At 39.8% G+C, this 19,065-nt stretch overlaps 1 protein-coding gene across 1 annotated transcript in view; it reads left to right on the plus strand.

The window, feature by feature from the left end:
• The window catches only part of LOC134302585 (tyrosine-protein kinase receptor UFO), a 41,007-nt gene extending 28,747 nt beyond the window's left edge, over positions 1 to 12,260 (plus strand). Inside the window, exons 13-20 of the mRNA XM_062987732.1 lie at positions 2,112 to 2,207; positions 2,301 to 2,378; positions 2,471 to 2,563; positions 3,528 to 3,649; positions 4,169 to 4,278; positions 7,245 to 7,404; positions 7,850 to 7,986; positions 8,608 to 12,260. Of these exons, the coding sequence (XP_062843802.1) occupies positions 2,112 to 2,207; positions 2,301 to 2,378; positions 2,471 to 2,563; positions 3,528 to 3,649; positions 4,169 to 4,278; positions 7,245 to 7,404; positions 7,850 to 7,986; positions 8,608 to 9,064 (1,253 nt within the window). The 3' untranslated portion in view covers positions 9,065 to 12,260. The remainder of the gene's footprint in view (positions 1 to 2,111; positions 2,208 to 2,300; positions 2,379 to 2,470; positions 2,564 to 3,527; positions 3,650 to 4,168; positions 4,279 to 7,244; positions 7,405 to 7,849; positions 7,987 to 8,607) is intronic.
• The last annotated feature ends 6,805 nt before the right edge of the window (positions 12,261 to 19,065 follow it).

Here is a 19,065-nt window from a genome sequence, read left to right on the forward strand (position 1 = left end):
AGAAACTGAATTTCGGGGGGTTGAGGGATAGGCGTGTTTCTCTGCAAATTCCGGGTCTATCCACCTGCTTGCACACACACACACACACACACACACACACACACACACACGCATGCATGTTTGAGGACTGAGAACATTCTTGTGTTTAAGCCACTGGGTTGACAGTGAGCTCACAGCTGTAGAATAACACCAGATGATCACAACACACACACACACACACACACACACACCAGATGTTCCCTAGTATAGCCTACGTTCTGGCCCCAAAAAGATAGCTCAAGAAGAATTATGTTCCCGGCTCTCATTTGGGTCAAATTATTACGCTAAGAGATTTACAGACGTGCTGTGCGTCACCCTGAGCAGATCAGATGGTTTGTAGCTGGTAATAAGTAAACAAACCAATAATTTTTCTAATATTTAGAGGCTGACCGGTATTTCATAAAGTGACGCAAGTCTCAAGTGCAGGATCCTTCTGGAAAAATGGTAGTTGTTGTTGTCAAATTGCTTCTCATTGTTTCAGCAACTCCAGGGTCTTTTAAAACATCGAATGTCAAGTTCTTGGTACGGTATGATAGCTATGCTTTATGTTGGAGGGTTTTCAGGATTTCTTCCCTCCTTATCTCCCAGTTCCTGACTGTGAATTACTGCTGCTTGCACAACCCTTGTGAAAGAGCCAGATCACCACATGACCCCTCCAACATGCGTCAAACCTGCTGCCGCTTCTCATCACCTGGCAGTTTTGGGTTCCCACACTGAGCCGTATCATATAAGTTCAATGCAACACGAGCAGACACCCGGACCCGTCCAGGAGAGAGCATGTTGTATATCACAGTAGCAACGGAAGGTGACCCCTGTCCCACCTTCCCTCCCTCGATCACGGCCAGATCTCCCGGTCTGATCAAGGAGAGACAGATCACCACATGGCACGTGGACTAGCTTCCCCAGAATCAATGGGCGCAATGCCGTAACACACCCCGAACAGGATGCCAGTTTATCACAGTAGCTTTGCCATTCCCACTCAGACATCCTACATAAAGTAAATCATGCCTTTTTATAGATGAATGACAGGTCAATAGCACCGCTGGGGATTCAACCCCTGGACCCCTGTGGATGTGGGCTCAAGTCAGCAGTCCGAGCTCTTACTGGTACTTGGTTGAAGCAGAATGTCCAACAAGCTAACGATCAAGTGTCTACATTCTTTTGGCCATATAGTATATCCATTTTTTTTTTCCGGAAGCTTTCATATTTAGGGGTCGCCACAGCAGATCTTGGAAACATTTTTAGGCTGGATGCCCTTACTGTCAACCCTACTATTTATTTTTGTATTTTTTAATTATCTATTTTTTCCCACTTTTTTCCCCCCAATTTTTATCCCTATTCTAGTCATGTCCAATTACCCTGATTATGTCCTCTATACTGGTTCGACCCTTTGCCGCCGACTGAGGACGCCACTCAACTGACTTGCTCCACCTCCGGCACGCAATCAGTACAGACTTGTATTTTACACCTGCACGAGCCGAGTTCATACACCGAGAGACACTGCGCATGGAGGGTCACACCCCCCTCAATGTTATTCCTGAGCCCTGTGCAGGCGCCGTCAGCCAACCAGCAGGGTTGTACCAGTTATGAGGACCTATGCTCCGACTCTACCCTTAAGCCCCTGAACAACAGCCAAACGTTGTTCATACTGCCGCCAAACCCAGTCGGAAAGGTAGAGCTGAGTTTCGATACGATGTATCCAGAAACCCAACTCTGGTGCACTAGCGTACTTTACCGCTGCGCCACCTGAGCGGCAACCCTACTATTTTTTAACCCAGGTTTGGAACCAACACTGGGAGTGCCTACTCAACCCAATGGCTAGGCTGTACCGGGCATCCCTCTTCTTTCAGACAGTAGCCAGACATGCCAATAACAGCGCTGAACTATGGACCTCATTGGTATTCACCTAGCATACTTTATGGCGCTGTGGCTTAGTTGGTTAAACAGGAGATCCTGGGTTCGAATCCCAGCAGTCCCTTTGGTTGGTGAATGTTTATAAAACATAATAAAAGCTCTCTGTGAATCTGTAGTAGAGTATTAAGAGTCTCATCGCTGTGTGTTTTCGTTCGCAGTGAATTCGCTGGGCATCAGCGACGAGCTTAAACAGAAGCTTCAAGACGTAATGGTGGACCGACATAAGCTAACGTTGGGGAAAACCCTCGGAGAAGGTGAGCGTTCATCATACAAGTGGCTTTGCTTGTTGTCGTACTTCATTCCAGCAAATTGACACGAACACGAAATTAACATGTGTGCGTCTGCAGGGGAGTTCGGCTCCGTCATGGAAGGCTCGCTGACTCAGGAGGACTCTGTGCTGAAGGTGGCGGTGAAGACCATGAAGAGTAAGTCAACGCAGCTAAACATAAAACAATGGGAGCAAATGTAAAAAAATAAACACCATCCTAATTTCTTTGCTTCTTGTTTACTTATTTAGTTGCTATCTGCACACGTACTGAGATGGAGGACTTCCTGAGAGAAGCTGCGTGTATGAAGGAGTTTGATCATCAGAACGTCATGAGATTACTGGGTAAGAACAGGCGATCCTTAAGTTTAGCACCAAGGGTATACCACTTTGAGCCTGGAGGGCCAGTGTCCAGCAATGTTTGGTCATTTTCACGCTTAAACACACCTGATCAGTTGGTGTGTTGATTACCCACATTCATTTTTTTTTTTTTTTTTACTGCTCCCATAATTAGGGGTCACCACAGTGGATCATTCTGGTCCGCATACCAGATTTGGTTCAGTTGTTGACCAAACAACTATTTTTTGCTTTTTCAAACCCACAAATAACTAGTTAATAAAAGTCAAAGCTTCTGGCACTCATGTTAGTGGTCAGCAAGATCTAAAGCTGCACAGTCCAGCAAGTAAAGCTGCACATTTGGCCAAAATTATGTAAACATCCCTTTTATTATAAACATATTATATACGTTTGGGAAAGGACTTTTTTTTTTTGTTTCAGCAAGACTGTGCATGGACCCAAAGCTAGGTCCTTAAAGACAAGGCTGGACAAGTTGGCATGGAGAAATTCCATCTTCTTCAAAAAGCCCTGACCTCAACCCCATTAAACACCTTATTGATGGAGTGGAGGGACGATCTCAAGCCAAGCCTTCCAGCATCAGTGCCCGATATCACAAAATGTCCCTTAATAAAATAAGCACAAATTCCCACACAGGTAGAGGGAGGGACTATATTAATGACAAAAGTTTTGAAATGTGATGTCCAACAAGCATTGGCCATATTAAGATTATTATTTACAAGAGACTAGACATAGTTTAAAACGTTCAGCTTATGTCCACATAATTTCTACTTGTAAAATTAAAGAAAAAAAAGAAAAAAACCCTAAAGTTTATGTTTTTTTCAGCGAACAAAAAAAACTAAAATCACACAAAAGCAACAAGTAAAAAAGCCGAAACATTTTTTGAACCTTGTGTAACAAAAATGACAAAATTAAGACCATTTTACTTAATTATAATTGTATATTTTTGTTACAGGGGTGTGTTTGCAGACTGTAGAGAGTGAAGGATTTCCATCTCCTGTGGTCATCCTACCCTACATGAAACATGGCGACCTGCACAGCTACCTGCTCTACTCCAGACTCGGAGATTCTCCTGTGGTGAGTCTCGGCTCCATCTAGCAGATATCCACTCACCTGTCACTTTGCTAGGTACAAATACCCTGTACATAAGTTCATTGGTCATTTTATGAGCTACAGCTGTTATACTGATGAACTTTGTGGGTGCACAATAACTGACTGTGGTCAAATGGCCAGAAACTAGAGTTTGACACCAGCAGTTGACGCTGATGGCTGCGAAAGGGACACCAAAGGTTGATTGCTATGGTTTTAGAATATGACAAGCAACCAGCTTATGGTCAGGTGTCCACATACTTCTGACCAGAGAGTGTATTTTGAAAGCTGCAGTTTAATCAGAATTGTTTACATTGGACCCATGGCTTCCATCCCTCCCTTCATGAGTCAGGGAGTACGCTTATTTTTGGACCAAAAGTCTCTGGAAAATATGAAACCAAATTTTCAGAACTGCCTTTTTTTGAAGTACTGTGGCGCCCTCTGAAGTACACACATGATGTTTCAGTCAGTCCTGTTTTCACCCAAATTTTTTACTATGTTTTGCAGTACCTGCCATCTCAGATGCTGGTGAAGTTTATGACCGATATTGCTCGAGGAATGGAGTACCTGAGCAGCAAGAGCTTCATCCACAGAGACCTGGCTGCTCGCAATTGCATGTGAGTTCAATATACAAACAAACCTAATACAGACATTGTACAACCCAGTTCCAAAAAAGTTGGGACTGTAATAGAAACAGGCTGCAATGATGTGCAAATTCTTTTCCAACTTGTTTTTACCGTATTTATCATCTAGTACATTTGCTACAACTGGATGGCAGACAAAAGTGTCATGGGAACATAAGGTTTAAGATAAGCAGAATGCAGTATAAGGCATAACAAAGCCAACATGTAATGTCCCCATATGTGACCACAGGGTCTCAAGAGGTTAAGTTAACAACATTAAAACTAGATGGCAAACTAGATGCTACCACTAGATGGCAGACAATAGTGTCTACTAATGGGGACAACAGGTTGAATTTAAGCAGAACGACGTATAAGGCATAACGTTAGCTGCGTCCGGAGTACGTACTAGATTGGAGGAAGTATGCACTACTTGGCCGGTAAAGAAGTACATACTTTCAGTACAGAAGTATGCAGTATGCACACAACACCGCTACGTACTACATCCGCCATCTTACCAACGTCAAGTGATGACGTGATGACGTAATATCACCATAGTTACAGACTCATTACAAACCCCACTCGCCAAAATTTTGGATATTTATCGTCTTTTTGTTATTTATTCGTCTTTAAAATTTTAATTTTATTTATCTTACTTACTTGTAAACAGAGGGCTCTCCGTTTTCCGCTATCTTTCTTGTTTCTTATTCCGCCTCGAATGCCTACGCAGCTCCAGTTGCATTATGGGATACATTAGCGGACCGCAAGTGTGCATCATTTGCATACTCAAAGATGGCTGCGCAAGAAGTAGGTCATCCGGGTACTTCTCGCGTACCTTTTTATGTATACTATGTATTCGGACACACTAACCGCTCTCGCGTACTTATTTCGCGTACTATTGAGTATGGAAGTATGCGATTCCGGATGCAGCTAAAGCCAAAATGTAATGTTGCCATGTGACCGCAGGCAAGCAAATTCATGTGTGTTTTTTATTACAGAGGTGTGTTGGGTTTTAATAAGGTGTCGACTTATGGATCAAATGTCAGGAGCATTAATTGTTGTTGTCTTCTCTAAATCTTTTAATAATGTCATATACTGTAGATGGTAAAATCCTTAGATTCCTTGCAATTGTGCCTCGACCTTGACCCATCCATGCTCATAAACAACTATGCCTCTCTAGTCTTGCATTGCCTGTCCCCTGTTTTTTGGAACATGTTTGGAATTAAAATAAATACCCATAAAAACATGCATGTACAGTGTATCACAAAAGTGAGTACACCCCTCACATTTCTGCAAATATTTCATTATATCTTTTCATGGGACAACACTATAGACATGAAACTTGGATATAACTTAGAGTAGTCAGTGTACAGCTTGTATAGCAGTGTAGATTTACTGTCTTCTGAAAATAACTCAACACACAGCCATTAATGTCTAAATAGCTGCAACATAAGTGAGTACACCCCACAGTGAACATGTCCAAATTGTGCCCAAATGTGTCGTTGTCCCTCCCTGGTGTCATGTGTCAAGGTCCCAGGTGTAAATGGGGAGCAGGGCTGTTAAATTTGGTGTTTTGGGTACAATTCTCTCATACTGGCCACTGGATATTCAACATGGCACCTCATGGCAAAGAACTCTCTGAGGATGTGAGAAATATAATTGTTGCTCTCCACAAAGATGGCCTGGGCTATAAGAAGATTGCTAACACCCTGAAACTGAGCTACAGCATGGTGGCCAAGGTCATACAGCGGTTTTCCAGGACAGGTTCCACTCGGAACAGGCTTCGCCAGGGTCGACCAAAGAAGTTGAGTCCACGTGTTCGGCGTCATATCCAGAGGTTGGCTTTAAAAAATAGACACATGAGTGCTGCCAGCATTGCTGCAGAGGTTGAAGACGTGGGAGGTCAGCCTGTCAGTGCTCAGACCATACGCCGCACACTGCATCAACTCGGTCTGCATGGTCGTCATCCCAGAAGGAAGCTGACGCACAAGAAAGCCCGCAAACAGTTTGCTGAAGACAAGCAGTCCAAGAACATGGATTACTGGAATGCCCTGTGGTCTGACGAGACCAAGATAAACTTGTTTGGCTCAGATGGTGTCCAGCATGTGTGGCGGCGCCCTGGTGAGAAGTACCAAGACAACTGTATCTTGCCTACAGTCAAGCATGGTGGTGGTAGCATCATGGTCTTGGGCTGCATGAGTGTTGCTGGCACTGGGGAGCTGCAGTTCATTGAGGGAAACATGAATTCCAACATGTACTGTGACATTCTGAATCAGAGCATGATCCCCTCCCTTCGAAAACTGGGCCTCATGGCAGTTTTCCAACAGGATAACGACCCCAAACACAACCTCCAAGATGACAACTGCCTTGCTGAGGAAGCTGAAGGTAAAGGTGATGGACTAAACCCAATTGAGCACCTGTGGCGCATCCTCAAGTGGAAGGTGGAGGAGTTCAAGGTGTCTAACATCCACCAGCTCCGTGATGTCATCATGGAGGAGTGGAAGAGGATTCCAGTAGCAACCTGTGCAGCTTTGGTGAATTCCATGCCCAGGAGGGTTAAGGCAGTGCTGGATAATAATGGTGGTCACACAAAATATTGACACTTTGGGCACAATTTGGACATGTTCACTGTGGGGTGTACTCACTTATGTTGCCAGCTATTTAGACATTAATGGCTGTGTGTTGAGTTATTTTCAGAAGACAGTAAATCTACACTGCTAAACAAGTTGTACACTGACTACTCTAAGTTATATCCAAGTTTCATGTCTATAGTGTTGTCCCATGAAAAGATATAATGAAATATTTGCAGAAATGTGAGGGGTGTACTCACTTTTGTGATACACTGTATGTACTGTACCAGCTTTTTGGAATCAGCTTTTATATAACAGGTATTATTTGAATGTATTTGTTTATTATAAAGGTTTCCACCCAACCGACTTCCATTACTGTGTCTCGTTTTACAGGTTAAATGAGAACATGAATGTGTGCGTTGCCGACTTTGGGCTCTCGAAGAAAATTTACAACGGAGATTATTACCGACAGGGGCGCATCTCGAAGATGCCCGTCAAATGGATTGCGATAGAAAGCCTGGCAGACCGAGTTTACACCACCAAGAGTGATGTGGTAAGTGTCTGGCGTGTGTTTATGTGAGTTGTGTATAATCTGTATATGCCTGGAGTTTATGAAATACCTTATATGTCTAGAAGCATGTGGAGACCCCTCCACGTCATTGGGCTTAGATGTTTCAGGTGTATAAAGTAAATGATATTATATTATACAAAGCAAGATCTATAAAGACATGAAATGTGGGATAAACTGCCTAAACCCAGGTTTACATTTTTGGCATTTAGCAGATGCTTTTATCTTACAATTGTGACTTACAATTGTGACTGTATTCATTGCAAGCAGTTGATTCGGGGCTTGAACCAGCAACTTTCTGATTACTAGTCCTGTGCCATTGAGCTACCACTGCCCATATGTCATATAACCAGCCTGGACTACTCTCCAGGCTGGTTATATGCACTACTTGTGCATGTCTTTAAACCACTGATGTCTCATGTTTTCTCAGTGGTCCTTTGGCGTCACCATGTGGGAGATTGCTACGCGTGGTCAGACTCCATACCCCGGTGTGGAAAACAGTGAGATCTACGACTACCTGAGACAGGGCAACCGCCTCAAACAGCCTCCAGACTGCCTGGACAGCATGTAAGTCTGTGATAATTGATGTCATTGATATTATGATCATGCTCCATGTATGACATTTTCCATGACGTACCTCCTCCAACTGGGGGGATTCACACAAAGTCAAGGTGCAGAGAACAACACTATGTTCTCTGGATACCACCAGCATTTCTTCTAGTGCCTGGGCCAGTCAGTCAGGCAACAAGTACCTCCATTCAGTCTGCCCTCCCTCAGACACGGCCAGCTATATCCGTTCAGTGGTCTCCGTGGTGGTGGGCAAACGATTCTTAGCACTTTACTACTTGATCACATTACTTATGTTCTCAAGAGTCTTGATGCATTGTGTCATTTGCAATTTTTGGCCAGTAGAGGGGGCACAAAGGCGCAGATGATTGATGTGTCCAGGTGGAAGTTTTTCTATATATTATGGGTTCTTTCCTCTCATACTTGCCAGCTCCTCTGCAGGGCTTCACCTTGTGCTTCAATATTGGGATGCGACCCTGTTGCACCATCAAATGTGTTAAAACACGATGGAAGTCCGTTCTCCAGTCAGATCTAGTCCAGTACGCCCCATTATGCTTTATTTCTGAACAAAGTTGGTTAGAATGGCTACATATTTATCTATTTATGTTATATTTACTTCAGATACTCGCTGATGTTCTCCTGCTGGCTTCTGAGCCCTAAAGACCGACCGAGCTTCCAGATTTTGCGCTGTGAGCTGGAAAAAACCCTGGATGAACTTCCCGACCCCCAGGACCCCAACGAGATCCTCTACGTCAACATGGAGGAGTCATCCGGAGAGCTGGGGGCAGTCGGGGGCCGGGAGGCCAACTTCACAGGAGGTCTGTGCTCTCTGGGGGCCATGAAGGGCACAGAATCGGTAGCGACGGCCGAGATTCACCAGCCGGGCCGCTACGTCATCTGCCCTCAACACGAAAGCCAGCGCCTGCTCAGTGCAGAGTCGCTGGAGAGTCTGAATCTCACGGGGTCGACACCAACGTTATTACTTCAACCGTCTTCCAGATCTACACCGGTGTCGGTTCCGGAGATGCCCACGTCTGAGGAGAGAGAGGCGCCCGGGAGCAAGAGGATATTCTGGTAATGAGAATACCAGACTGAGACTGAGACTGAGAGAGACGGTGGACACTGGTACTGCATCACCTGATCTGTTGGGCTGACTTTGGTCAGAGGTTCTGTATTTGTCCCTTCACGAGCATTTATTTACTTCTATTTGTGGACACACAGACTCATCTTGACTTTTCGTAGCTACATTCTGAAAATGAAGAATTGTGTACTTGTATCTCAGAAGTGGGCACCAACATGCCCTTTTCTCAGGAGAGCAGGTGGCAAAAGAATGACCTATCAGTAAGCAACTGCATATGCCATCCAACTACGTATTATCAGTTTGGTACTGAGCCCCGTTACTGACATCCCGTGTTTATACAAAATAATGGGACGCCACAATGTATTAACATGTAGGAATGACATCCTAATGCGTGGAACTAGATATGCAAAGATGATACAGGCTAGTTTGGGTGAAATCCTGGAGCATTAGCTTATATAAATCTGGGCACACCTTCCATGGACAGTCATGTACATGAATCCCCCGAGATGCCACACCTTACCTTAGAGGTTGAACTCTAGTTCCATAGAATCTGAGCTAGCTAAGTGCATCATTCCTGATACACGAAGGGCAACGGGTACGGTATAAATTTACAGCTATATGTTGAGACAGATCTGCCTGAATGTGAAGCCATTGAGCCATTGAATGATGGGTAGCGATGTGGAAATGTATCTCAGCTCCGCCAGCTTATCACTGCCACTGTAGAACCTCTCGTTGGCGACATTGTTCTTCCTTACAGACCAGCTACAAATGTCTTCAAGCTCTAGTTTGACTCTTGATGAATTGAATATTATGAATACGTGTTTAAAAAAGGGAAAGTAAGGCGCCTGTGCGAATGGAGGGATGAAAAGTGGGAGGGGGGGTCACATAGAGCTTAGCGTGTCTTTTACAGATTGAGATTTATAAGCTTTCTCAACACGTTCCAGTCCAATATGTCCATTCACAAAAACAGTAGGCCTAACACGTATAACCAACATGAAGCACTTCTGGCTTTCTGTAACAGCCGTCCAACAAAAAGTAAAAACAAGAAAAGTTTATATAGGGCGAAAGTATGTGGACACCTGACCATGAGCTTGCTGGACACACTATAACATCCTCTGTTCTTTTGGGAAGTCTATTCCTCAAGAATTGAGTACAACTCACTCCCTCACTTTCTTAACTGCTTATCCAGTCAGGGTCGCGGAGGGTGCTGGAACCTATCCTAGCTTTTCAATGGGCGCAAGGCACACAGTAACACCCTGGACGGGGCGCCACATACACACACGCATTCACCTATAGGGCGATTCAGTGTCTCCAATTAACCTGACTGCATGTTTTTGGACTGTGGGAGGAAACCGGAGCTTCTGGAGGAAACCCAGACATGGGGAGAACATGCAAACTAGTACAACTACAGGAATTTAGTAAAAAAAAAAAGCATTTGGGTAAGAAGGCCTGGCTCCAGTTTAGAATCCAGTTCATCCCAAAGGTGTTCTGTTGGGGTAAAGTCTGAGCTCCGTTCAGGACGGAACACTTGAATCCAGTAATCAGAAGGGGTGTCCACATACTTTTGGCCATACAGTATAATTTGTGTTTATATATTCGTGTATATATTCGTTTAAATTGCCCACTTTTGCAGACCATGATTTGTAAATAGATAGATAGTTGTTTTCTGAAATCATTTGTTCTGGGAGTCCACCAGATAAATCAAACCCTTGGTACTAGTTTTTACATGCACTATTTAGCAATAGACAAAATAAAAACAGGTACTAGTTTTTGTTTTTTGTTTTTTAAAACAGGTCCCATCTGTTCTGATCTGAGACCAGTTTTATGGTCTCTGGAACAGATTAACATGGGAATGTGTTCCAATTCAGCCTCAATATGGCGCTCAGCCTCGGTTCAGCAGGACCTTGACTCAAGCACAGTATTATTATTCGTGTTTGTTGATGTTTTTCTTTTTTTAATGAAATCTTTGCACTAATCATTTTCAACATTCTTTCATTCATTGTTGTATTTTTATATTCGTGTATTATCTGATCTGTACTTTCATTTACTCAGCTTCATTCCTAGGAAATTATTAGCATAAAGAATGTGTATGTCATGGCAGGAACGTATCATCGTTTTATTAACTGTGCGTCCGGGAATATTGAATTGTGCCATTTTAATGCTAAAATGATATTGAGTGGACTATGGAATTTAAACGGACCTCAAAAACAAGACCTGAAAAAATTCAGTATACGGGGCCGCTCAGGTGGCGCAGCGATAAAAACACACAGGTCTCAGTATCGAGTCTCAGCTCTGCCTGCCGGCTGGGCTGAGCAGCCACATGAACAACGATTGACCTGTTGTTCATATAGGGATGGGATATTTAGCGGGACTCCAGGGACTCTCTCATAACTGATGCAACTACGACCTCTGCTGGCTGATTGATTGCGCCTGCACAGAGACGGGGAAAAAAGTGCGGATCAGGGTGTGTCTCTCCGTACACAGTGCTAATCCGCAGCTGATTTTGTCTAGTGAAGGTGAGAAAATGCATACGGCTGCTGCCAACATGTCGAAGGGGCCGTGTGTTAGCTTCGTTCTCCTTAAATCAGAGCGGGGGCCGGCATTAGTGGAGAGGAAGCATGACGCAATCGGGCAATTGGACGCGCTAAAAGTTGGAGAAAAGGGGGAGAAAATGCATAAACAAATTAAATATATAAATATAAAAATTCAATATACGACAGAAAATTGTACATTCATTTCACATAAATTTTGTGGTACGAGTGTGTAAATACAATGGTACTTTGTTTAAGTCTGATGTATTGCCCATGCCATCCATGTCCCTGTACCGTATATCAGTGTGTTCTTTTTTTGAATGTCAACACCTGCATATTACATGTCATTTGTAATGCATATCAAAATACTTTGCCAGTGTTGGACTTTCAAAACCTAGATCTAAGGTTTTACTTAAATAATAAGCTGGAAAAAATGTTACACATAGATTCACATGTAATCCACACTGTGATCCGAAGTGCCTTGGGAAAGCCAGTACTGTGCCTCAAGATGCCTGTTTTTGTACTTGTAATATGTAGCATTAGCTCTATATGTGTAGATAACATCAATATCAATGTTGCTGTTATGTTTTTTGCTATATTTTGATACTCTTTCATATGAATTAAATGCTATCTGCAAAAATACACTTTTACAATGCCTTAAACCTGGAACATTTTCTACTTTTGAAAGATCAACTTGATTAGATGTGCAAAGCATGCACAGAAACTAAAGGCAAACAAACCCATGACAGGACCCCAATCCATCACAGAGCCTCAACCACCCACACAAGACCTAGACAATAACTTGACAGAGCTTCGGGCTTTGGGTTACCAACTAGAAAGTTGTGGGTTCAAATCCCAGGCCATTAACCGTACAATGGCTGCCCCTTCGCTCTGTCCCCAGCTTCCAAAGGAGCTTGGAAATGTGTGTGTATATGTATATATATCAAATAAAGGCTCTCCATCTGCACTAGATTATATTTACCCTTAAAAGCAGCAATCTTTCCATCAATAGTTTTGTTCTAAAACAGCTAAGCTAAGCACATCATTCATTTTATATCATTAGTTTTAAATACCTTTAATATAGAAAATTTCTTTTTAGAATATCACTAAAACTTACCACAATTAAATGTAATAGCTATTGTTTTCAACAAGAAAACCAGCCAGTCTGCCTGTAGTATCTTGACCTTTGTTTGTTAGATGAGCCTTCAAGATGATCAAAGATTAGTTCAGAGATTCACAAACACACAGTGTAATTTAAATGGGATTTTAGCCTGTTCACCATTAAGCAGAGGTGGCAGAAGTACACAAGTTCCTTACTTAAGTAAAAGTACTAGTAATCTGGTAGAATAATTACTCAAGTAAATGTTGAAGTATGCATAGATTTTTTACTCGAGTAGAAGTATAAAAAAGTACATACCATAAATGTACTTCCAGTGAAAAAGTAAAAGTAATTTTAGAAAAAATCATTTTAAATTAAATTTTGTGAACAGGATATCTTTTTTTTTTTTTTTTTTTTTTTTAAGTTGCAGGTACACAAGCTTAAGTCCACTCAGTTAAACAACATCTACGAAGAGACCCAGAATGTCTTATTTAGTTTCGGAAGTAGCTGATTCTCAAAGTTCTGTAAATCCAAGTGTGCTCTTAAAATAAATAAATGAAGTAATTTAAAAATAAATTCGTGGTTCACTTTAGTAAATCGTAAGCAGTTCTTGCTTTTGATGAAGATGAGAGCAGAAAATATTACTTTACAGAGCCAAGCAGATTAGGATTCCTATTTGCACTTCATTAGGTGCCTGAATAGAACTGCCTGATTTAAAAAATATGTAAATAAATAGATAGAGATAAAAGTAAGCCAATAAATACATTTATTTAGTTACAACTAAAGTAATGAGCCTGTTTTGAAAATTTAGTGAGTAAAAGGTACAGATTTTTCTTTTGAAATGTAGTGAGTAAAAGTAAAAAGTATTAAGTGACAAACCCTCAAGTACAGTACAGATACCTAAAAAAACTACTTTCTACTTGTACTTCGTTACTTACCACCTCTGCCATTAAGCATATTTAGTATCATGCTCTTGGTACTTCCTCCATCTTAGTAGTAGTAAATCTGTAGTTTCAATGAATTGTGTTTTTGAATATTCCAGGTGTTTGCTAATTATTCTTCCTATCATATCCAGGGTAAGTTGTGGGTCTTGGAAAACTAACTGTGGAGAACTCAACTTCAATCAACCATGAGCTGTGGTTGAAACAAAGAACAGCATCATAGTGTAGCATGGCATCATACATATATTTGATAAAATACAGCTTATTTTGGAGCAATTGGATGCATATTTTAAAAGCTATTGAAGTTATTGATATGCTGAATACTTTAAATGTTATTGAAGTTATGGATAAAAAAATCAGTTTTTTTTCTCATGGAAAACAGGGTAAAAGTGTAATGTTGGTTACACTTGATAAAATACAACTTGTTTTGGAGCAATTGGATGCATATTTTAAAAGCTATTGAACTTATTGATATGCTGAATACTTTAAACGCTATTGAAGTTATGTAAAACCGGGTAAAAAAGTGTCAATTTAGGAGTTGTAGTGTGTAATGTGGATTACACTTGATAAAATACAACTTGTTTTGGAGCAATTGGATGCATATTTTAAAAGCTATTGAACTTATTGATATGCTGAATACTTTAAACGCTATTGAAGTTATGGATAAAAAATAATTTTTTTAATAATGTAAAAACAGGGTAAAAGTGTCAATTTTAAAGTTGTAGTGTGTAATGTGGGTTACACTTGATAAAATACAGCTTGTTTTGGAGCAATTGGATACATATTTTAAACAATATTGAAGTTATTGATATGCTGAATACTTTAAACGCTATTGAAGTTATGGATAAAAAAATCAGTTTTTTAATCATGTAAAAACAGGGTAAAAGTGTCAATTTTAAAGTCGTAGTGTGTAATGTGGATTACACTTGATAAAATACAGCTTGTTTTGGAGCAATTGGATGCATATTTTAAAAGCTATTGAAGTTATTGATATGCTAAATACTTTAAATGCTAATGAAGTTATGGATAAAAAAATATTTTTTTTCTCATGTAAAACAGGGTGAAAGTGTCAATCTAGGAGTTGTAGTGTGTAATGTGGATTACACTTGATAAAATAAAGCTTGTTTTGGGGGCGGCACGGTGGCGCAGTGGGTAGCACTGTCGCCTCACAGCAAGAAGGTCCTGGGTTCAATCCCCAGGTGGGGCGGTCCTGGTCTTTTCTCTGTGGAGTTTGCATGTTCTCCCTGTGTCCGCGTGGGTTTCCTCCAGGTGCTCCGTTTTTTTCCCCACAGTCCAACAACGTGCAAGTGAGGTGAATTGGAGGTACTCAATTGTCCATGACTGTGTTTGATATAACCTTGTGTACTGATAAATCTTGTGTAACCAGTAACTACCGTTCCTGTCATGACTGTAACCATGAAGTGTAAAACATGACGTTAAAATCCCAATAAACAAACAAACAAACAGCTTGTTTTGGAGCAATTTGATGCATATGTTAAAAGTTATTGAAGTTATTAAGATGCTGAATACTTTAAATGCTTTTAAAGTTATGGATAATTTTTTTTTATCATGTAAAACAGGGTAAAAGTGTCAGTTTAGGAGTTGTAGTGTGTAATGTGGGTTACACTTGATTAAATACAGCTTGTTTTGGAACTGCGGTCAAGCCAGCCTCCACTTCTAAATGCTCAGTCAAATCAGCCCCCACGTTGTTTGTGAGGATGTGTGTATACTAAACATTACGGTAATAGCGTCAGGTAAAACTGAAAAAAAGTTACTGACAATGTGAACATGTCTAAATCAGTTAAAAATATATAAATATATCAGTTAAAAATATATAAATGTATCAGTTAAAATATATAAATAAATCAGTTAAAAATAAAGAGTATATTAGTTAAAAATATATAAATATATCAGTTAAAATATATAAATATATCAGTTAAAATTATAAAAATATATATACATTTATCAGTTAAAATATATAAATGTATCAGTTAAAAAATATATAAATATATCAGTTAAAATATATATAAATATATCAGTTAAAAATTTAATAATTAAATAAACCCATTTCTTACTGCAAACTGTATTTGGGATACAATTTCAAGCTTTGAAAAAAAGAGTTGCTAATAACCTGACATTATGATTGTACTTTAAATTTAATGTCAACTAAAATGTAATCTTAGCTCTTTAATTTTTATTGTTATTAAAAGGTATTCTCTAGTTGCCACACAACAATTCCAGTTCATAATGATAGTACACAATCTGTAGATTTCACTCAGTTAATATCAAACCATTCTGATGTGTCATTTCTAAAAAAAGGCTATTTATATAGTCAAATTTCTACAAACCCAATTCCAATGAAGTTGGGACATCATGTAAAACATAAATAAAAACAGAATACGATGATTTGCAAATCCTTTTCAACCCATATTCAATTGAATACACTACAAAGACAAGATATTTAATGTTCAAACGGATAACCTTCATTGTTTTTTGCACATATTCACCCATTTTGAATTTGATGCCTGCAACACTTTCCAAAGAAGTTGGGACGGGGGCATGTTTACCACTGTGTTACATCTCCTTTCCTTTTAACAACACTCAATAAGCGTTTGGGAACTGAGGACACTAATTGTTGAAGCTTTGTAGGTGGAATTCTTTCCCATTCTTGCTTGATGTACAACTTCAGTTGCTCAACAGTCCGGGGTCTCCATTGTCATATTTTGCGCTTCATAATGCACCACACAGTTTCAATGGGAGACAGGTCTGGACTGCAGGCAGGCCAGTCTAGTACCCGCACTCTTTTACTACGAAGCCACGCTGTTGTAACACGTGCAGAATGTGGCTTGGCATTGTTTTGCTGAAATAAGCCGGGACGTCCCTGAAAAAGACGTTGCTTGGATGGCAGCATATGTTGCTCCAAAACCTGTATGTACCTTTCAGCATTAATGGTGCCTTCACAGATGTGCAAGTTACCCATGCCATGGGCACTAACACACCCCCATAATATCAGAGATGCTGGCTTTTGAACTTTGCGCTGAAAACAATCCGGACAGTCCTTTTCCTCTTTGGCCTGGAGGACACGACGTCCATGATTTCCAAAAACAATTTGAAATGTGGACTCGTCAGACCCCAGGACACTTTTCCACTTTGCGTCAGTCCATCTCAGATGAGCTCGGGCCCAGAGAAGCCGGCGGCGTTTCTGGGTGTTGTTGATATATGGCTTTCGCTTTGTAAGGTAGAGTTTTAACTTGCACTTATAGATGGAGGGACGAACTGTGTTCACTGACAATGGTTTTCTGAAGTGTTCCTGAGCCCATGTGGTACATCCATTACAGAATGATGTCGATTTTTAATGCAGTGTCGCCTGAGGGATCGAAGGTCACGGGCATTCAGTGTTGGTTTTCGGCCTTGCCGCTTACTTGCACAGATTTCTCCAGATTCTCTGAATATTTTGATGATATTATGGACTGTAGATGATGAAATCCCTAAATTCCTTGCAATTGCACGTTGAGAAACGTTGTTCTTAAACTGTTGGACTATTTGCTCACGCAGTTGTTCACAAAGTGGTGATTCTCTAGTTTCCACACAACAATTCCACTTCATAATGATAGTACACCATCAGTAGATGTTGCTCAATTACTATCAAGCAATTCTGATGTGTCATTACTGAATAAAGACTTTTATATTGTTATTTTCTAATATTTTAACTCTAGACTGTTATTAAAAGGAATTCTCTAGTTTCCACAAAACAATTTCACTTCATAATGATAGTACACCATCTGTAGATGTCACTCAGTTAATATCAAGCAATTCTGATGTATCATGTTTAAATTAAGACCTTAATATTGCTACATTTCTATTATTTTAAATCTAGATTCTTATTAAAAAGAATTCTCTAGTTTCCACAAAATAATTTCACTTCAGAATGATAGTACACCATCTGTAGCTTTCACTGAGTTAATATCAAGCAATTCTGATGTATCATTTCTAAATACAGGCCTTTTATATTGTTATAATTCTATTATTTTCAATCTAGATTGTTATTAAAAGGAATTCTCTAGTCTCCACAGAATAACTTCACTTCAGAATGATAGTACACCATCTGTAGATGTCACTCAGTTAATATCAAGCAATTCTGATGTGTCATTTCTAAATAAAAGCCTTTATATTGCCACATTTCTATTATTTTCACTCTAAATTGTTATAACAAGGAATTCTCTAGTTTCCACAGAACAATTTCACTTCATAATGATAGTACACCATCGGTAGATGACACTCAGTTAATATCAAGCAATTCTGATGTATCATGTTTAAATTAAGGCCTGTATATTGTTATTTTTCTATTATTTTCATTCTAGATTGTTATTAAAAAGAATTCTCTAGTTTCCACAAAATAATTTCACTTCAGAATGATAGTACACCATCTGTAGATGTCACTCAGTTAATATCAAGCAATTCTGATGTGTCATTTTTAAATTAAGGCTTTTATATTGCCACATTTCTATTATTTTAACTCTAGATTGTTATTAAAATGAATTCTCTAGTTTCCACAGAATAACTTCACTTCAGAATGATAGTACACCATCTGTAGATGTCACTCAGTTAATATCAAGCAATTCTGATGTGTAATTTCTAAATAAAAGCCTTTATATTGCCACATTTCTATTATTTTCACTCTAAATTGTTATAACAAGGAATTCTCTAGTTTCCACAGAACAATTTCACTTCATAATGATAGTACACCATCGGTAGATGTCACTCAGTTAATATCAAGCAATTCTGATGTGTAATTTTTAAATAAAGGCCAATTTTTAGTTAATAATTGTCTAATTTTCATTGTGTATGTTACATCTTGGCTGTGATTGATGTATTCTTTTGTAATATATTTGTTGTTCAATAAAGTTCATTTAAAAAAAAAAAAAAAGGTGGAAGAGAACCGTCAGGTTCATCAGGTAATATCTTCATTTATTTTAATCTTTCATTAGTTACTAATGTTTTACTACTCTTTCTATAAGACCTATACTCAGCACACATCCATTGACATGAGCAACTTAATAACTGCAAAAATATGTAGGAGTGTAATTAGGCTTCCTTGGTTCATTTTTTTCAAAGGTGACTGGTATGAGCAGATTTCCGACGCTGTCTACGATTGCCAGACTGGTGTTAGTTCTGCCACACTCAAATGCAGATGCAGAGAGGGTTTTTTCCATGGTGGGGCTCAATAAAACCAAAACCAGGAACACGTTGGCTCTGGATGGAACTCTGTCATCCATCATGACCGTGAAAATGGCTTACACATCACAATGAAACAGCATGAAACATTTAATATAATTTATTAACACTTTGTTTTTATTAGACATAATTCCAGCTTGTCCTGATAAAATATTTATCTTGATAATCTGAGTCCGTTATGATTTGCGATGA

This window comes from Trichomycterus rosablanca, chromosome 25 (assembly GCF_030014385.1).
Source record: "Trichomycterus rosablanca isolate fTriRos1 chromosome 25, fTriRos1.hap1, whole genome shotgun sequence".
Taxonomy (NCBI): domain Eukaryota; kingdom Metazoa; phylum Chordata; class Actinopteri; order Siluriformes; family Trichomycteridae; genus Trichomycterus; species Trichomycterus rosablanca.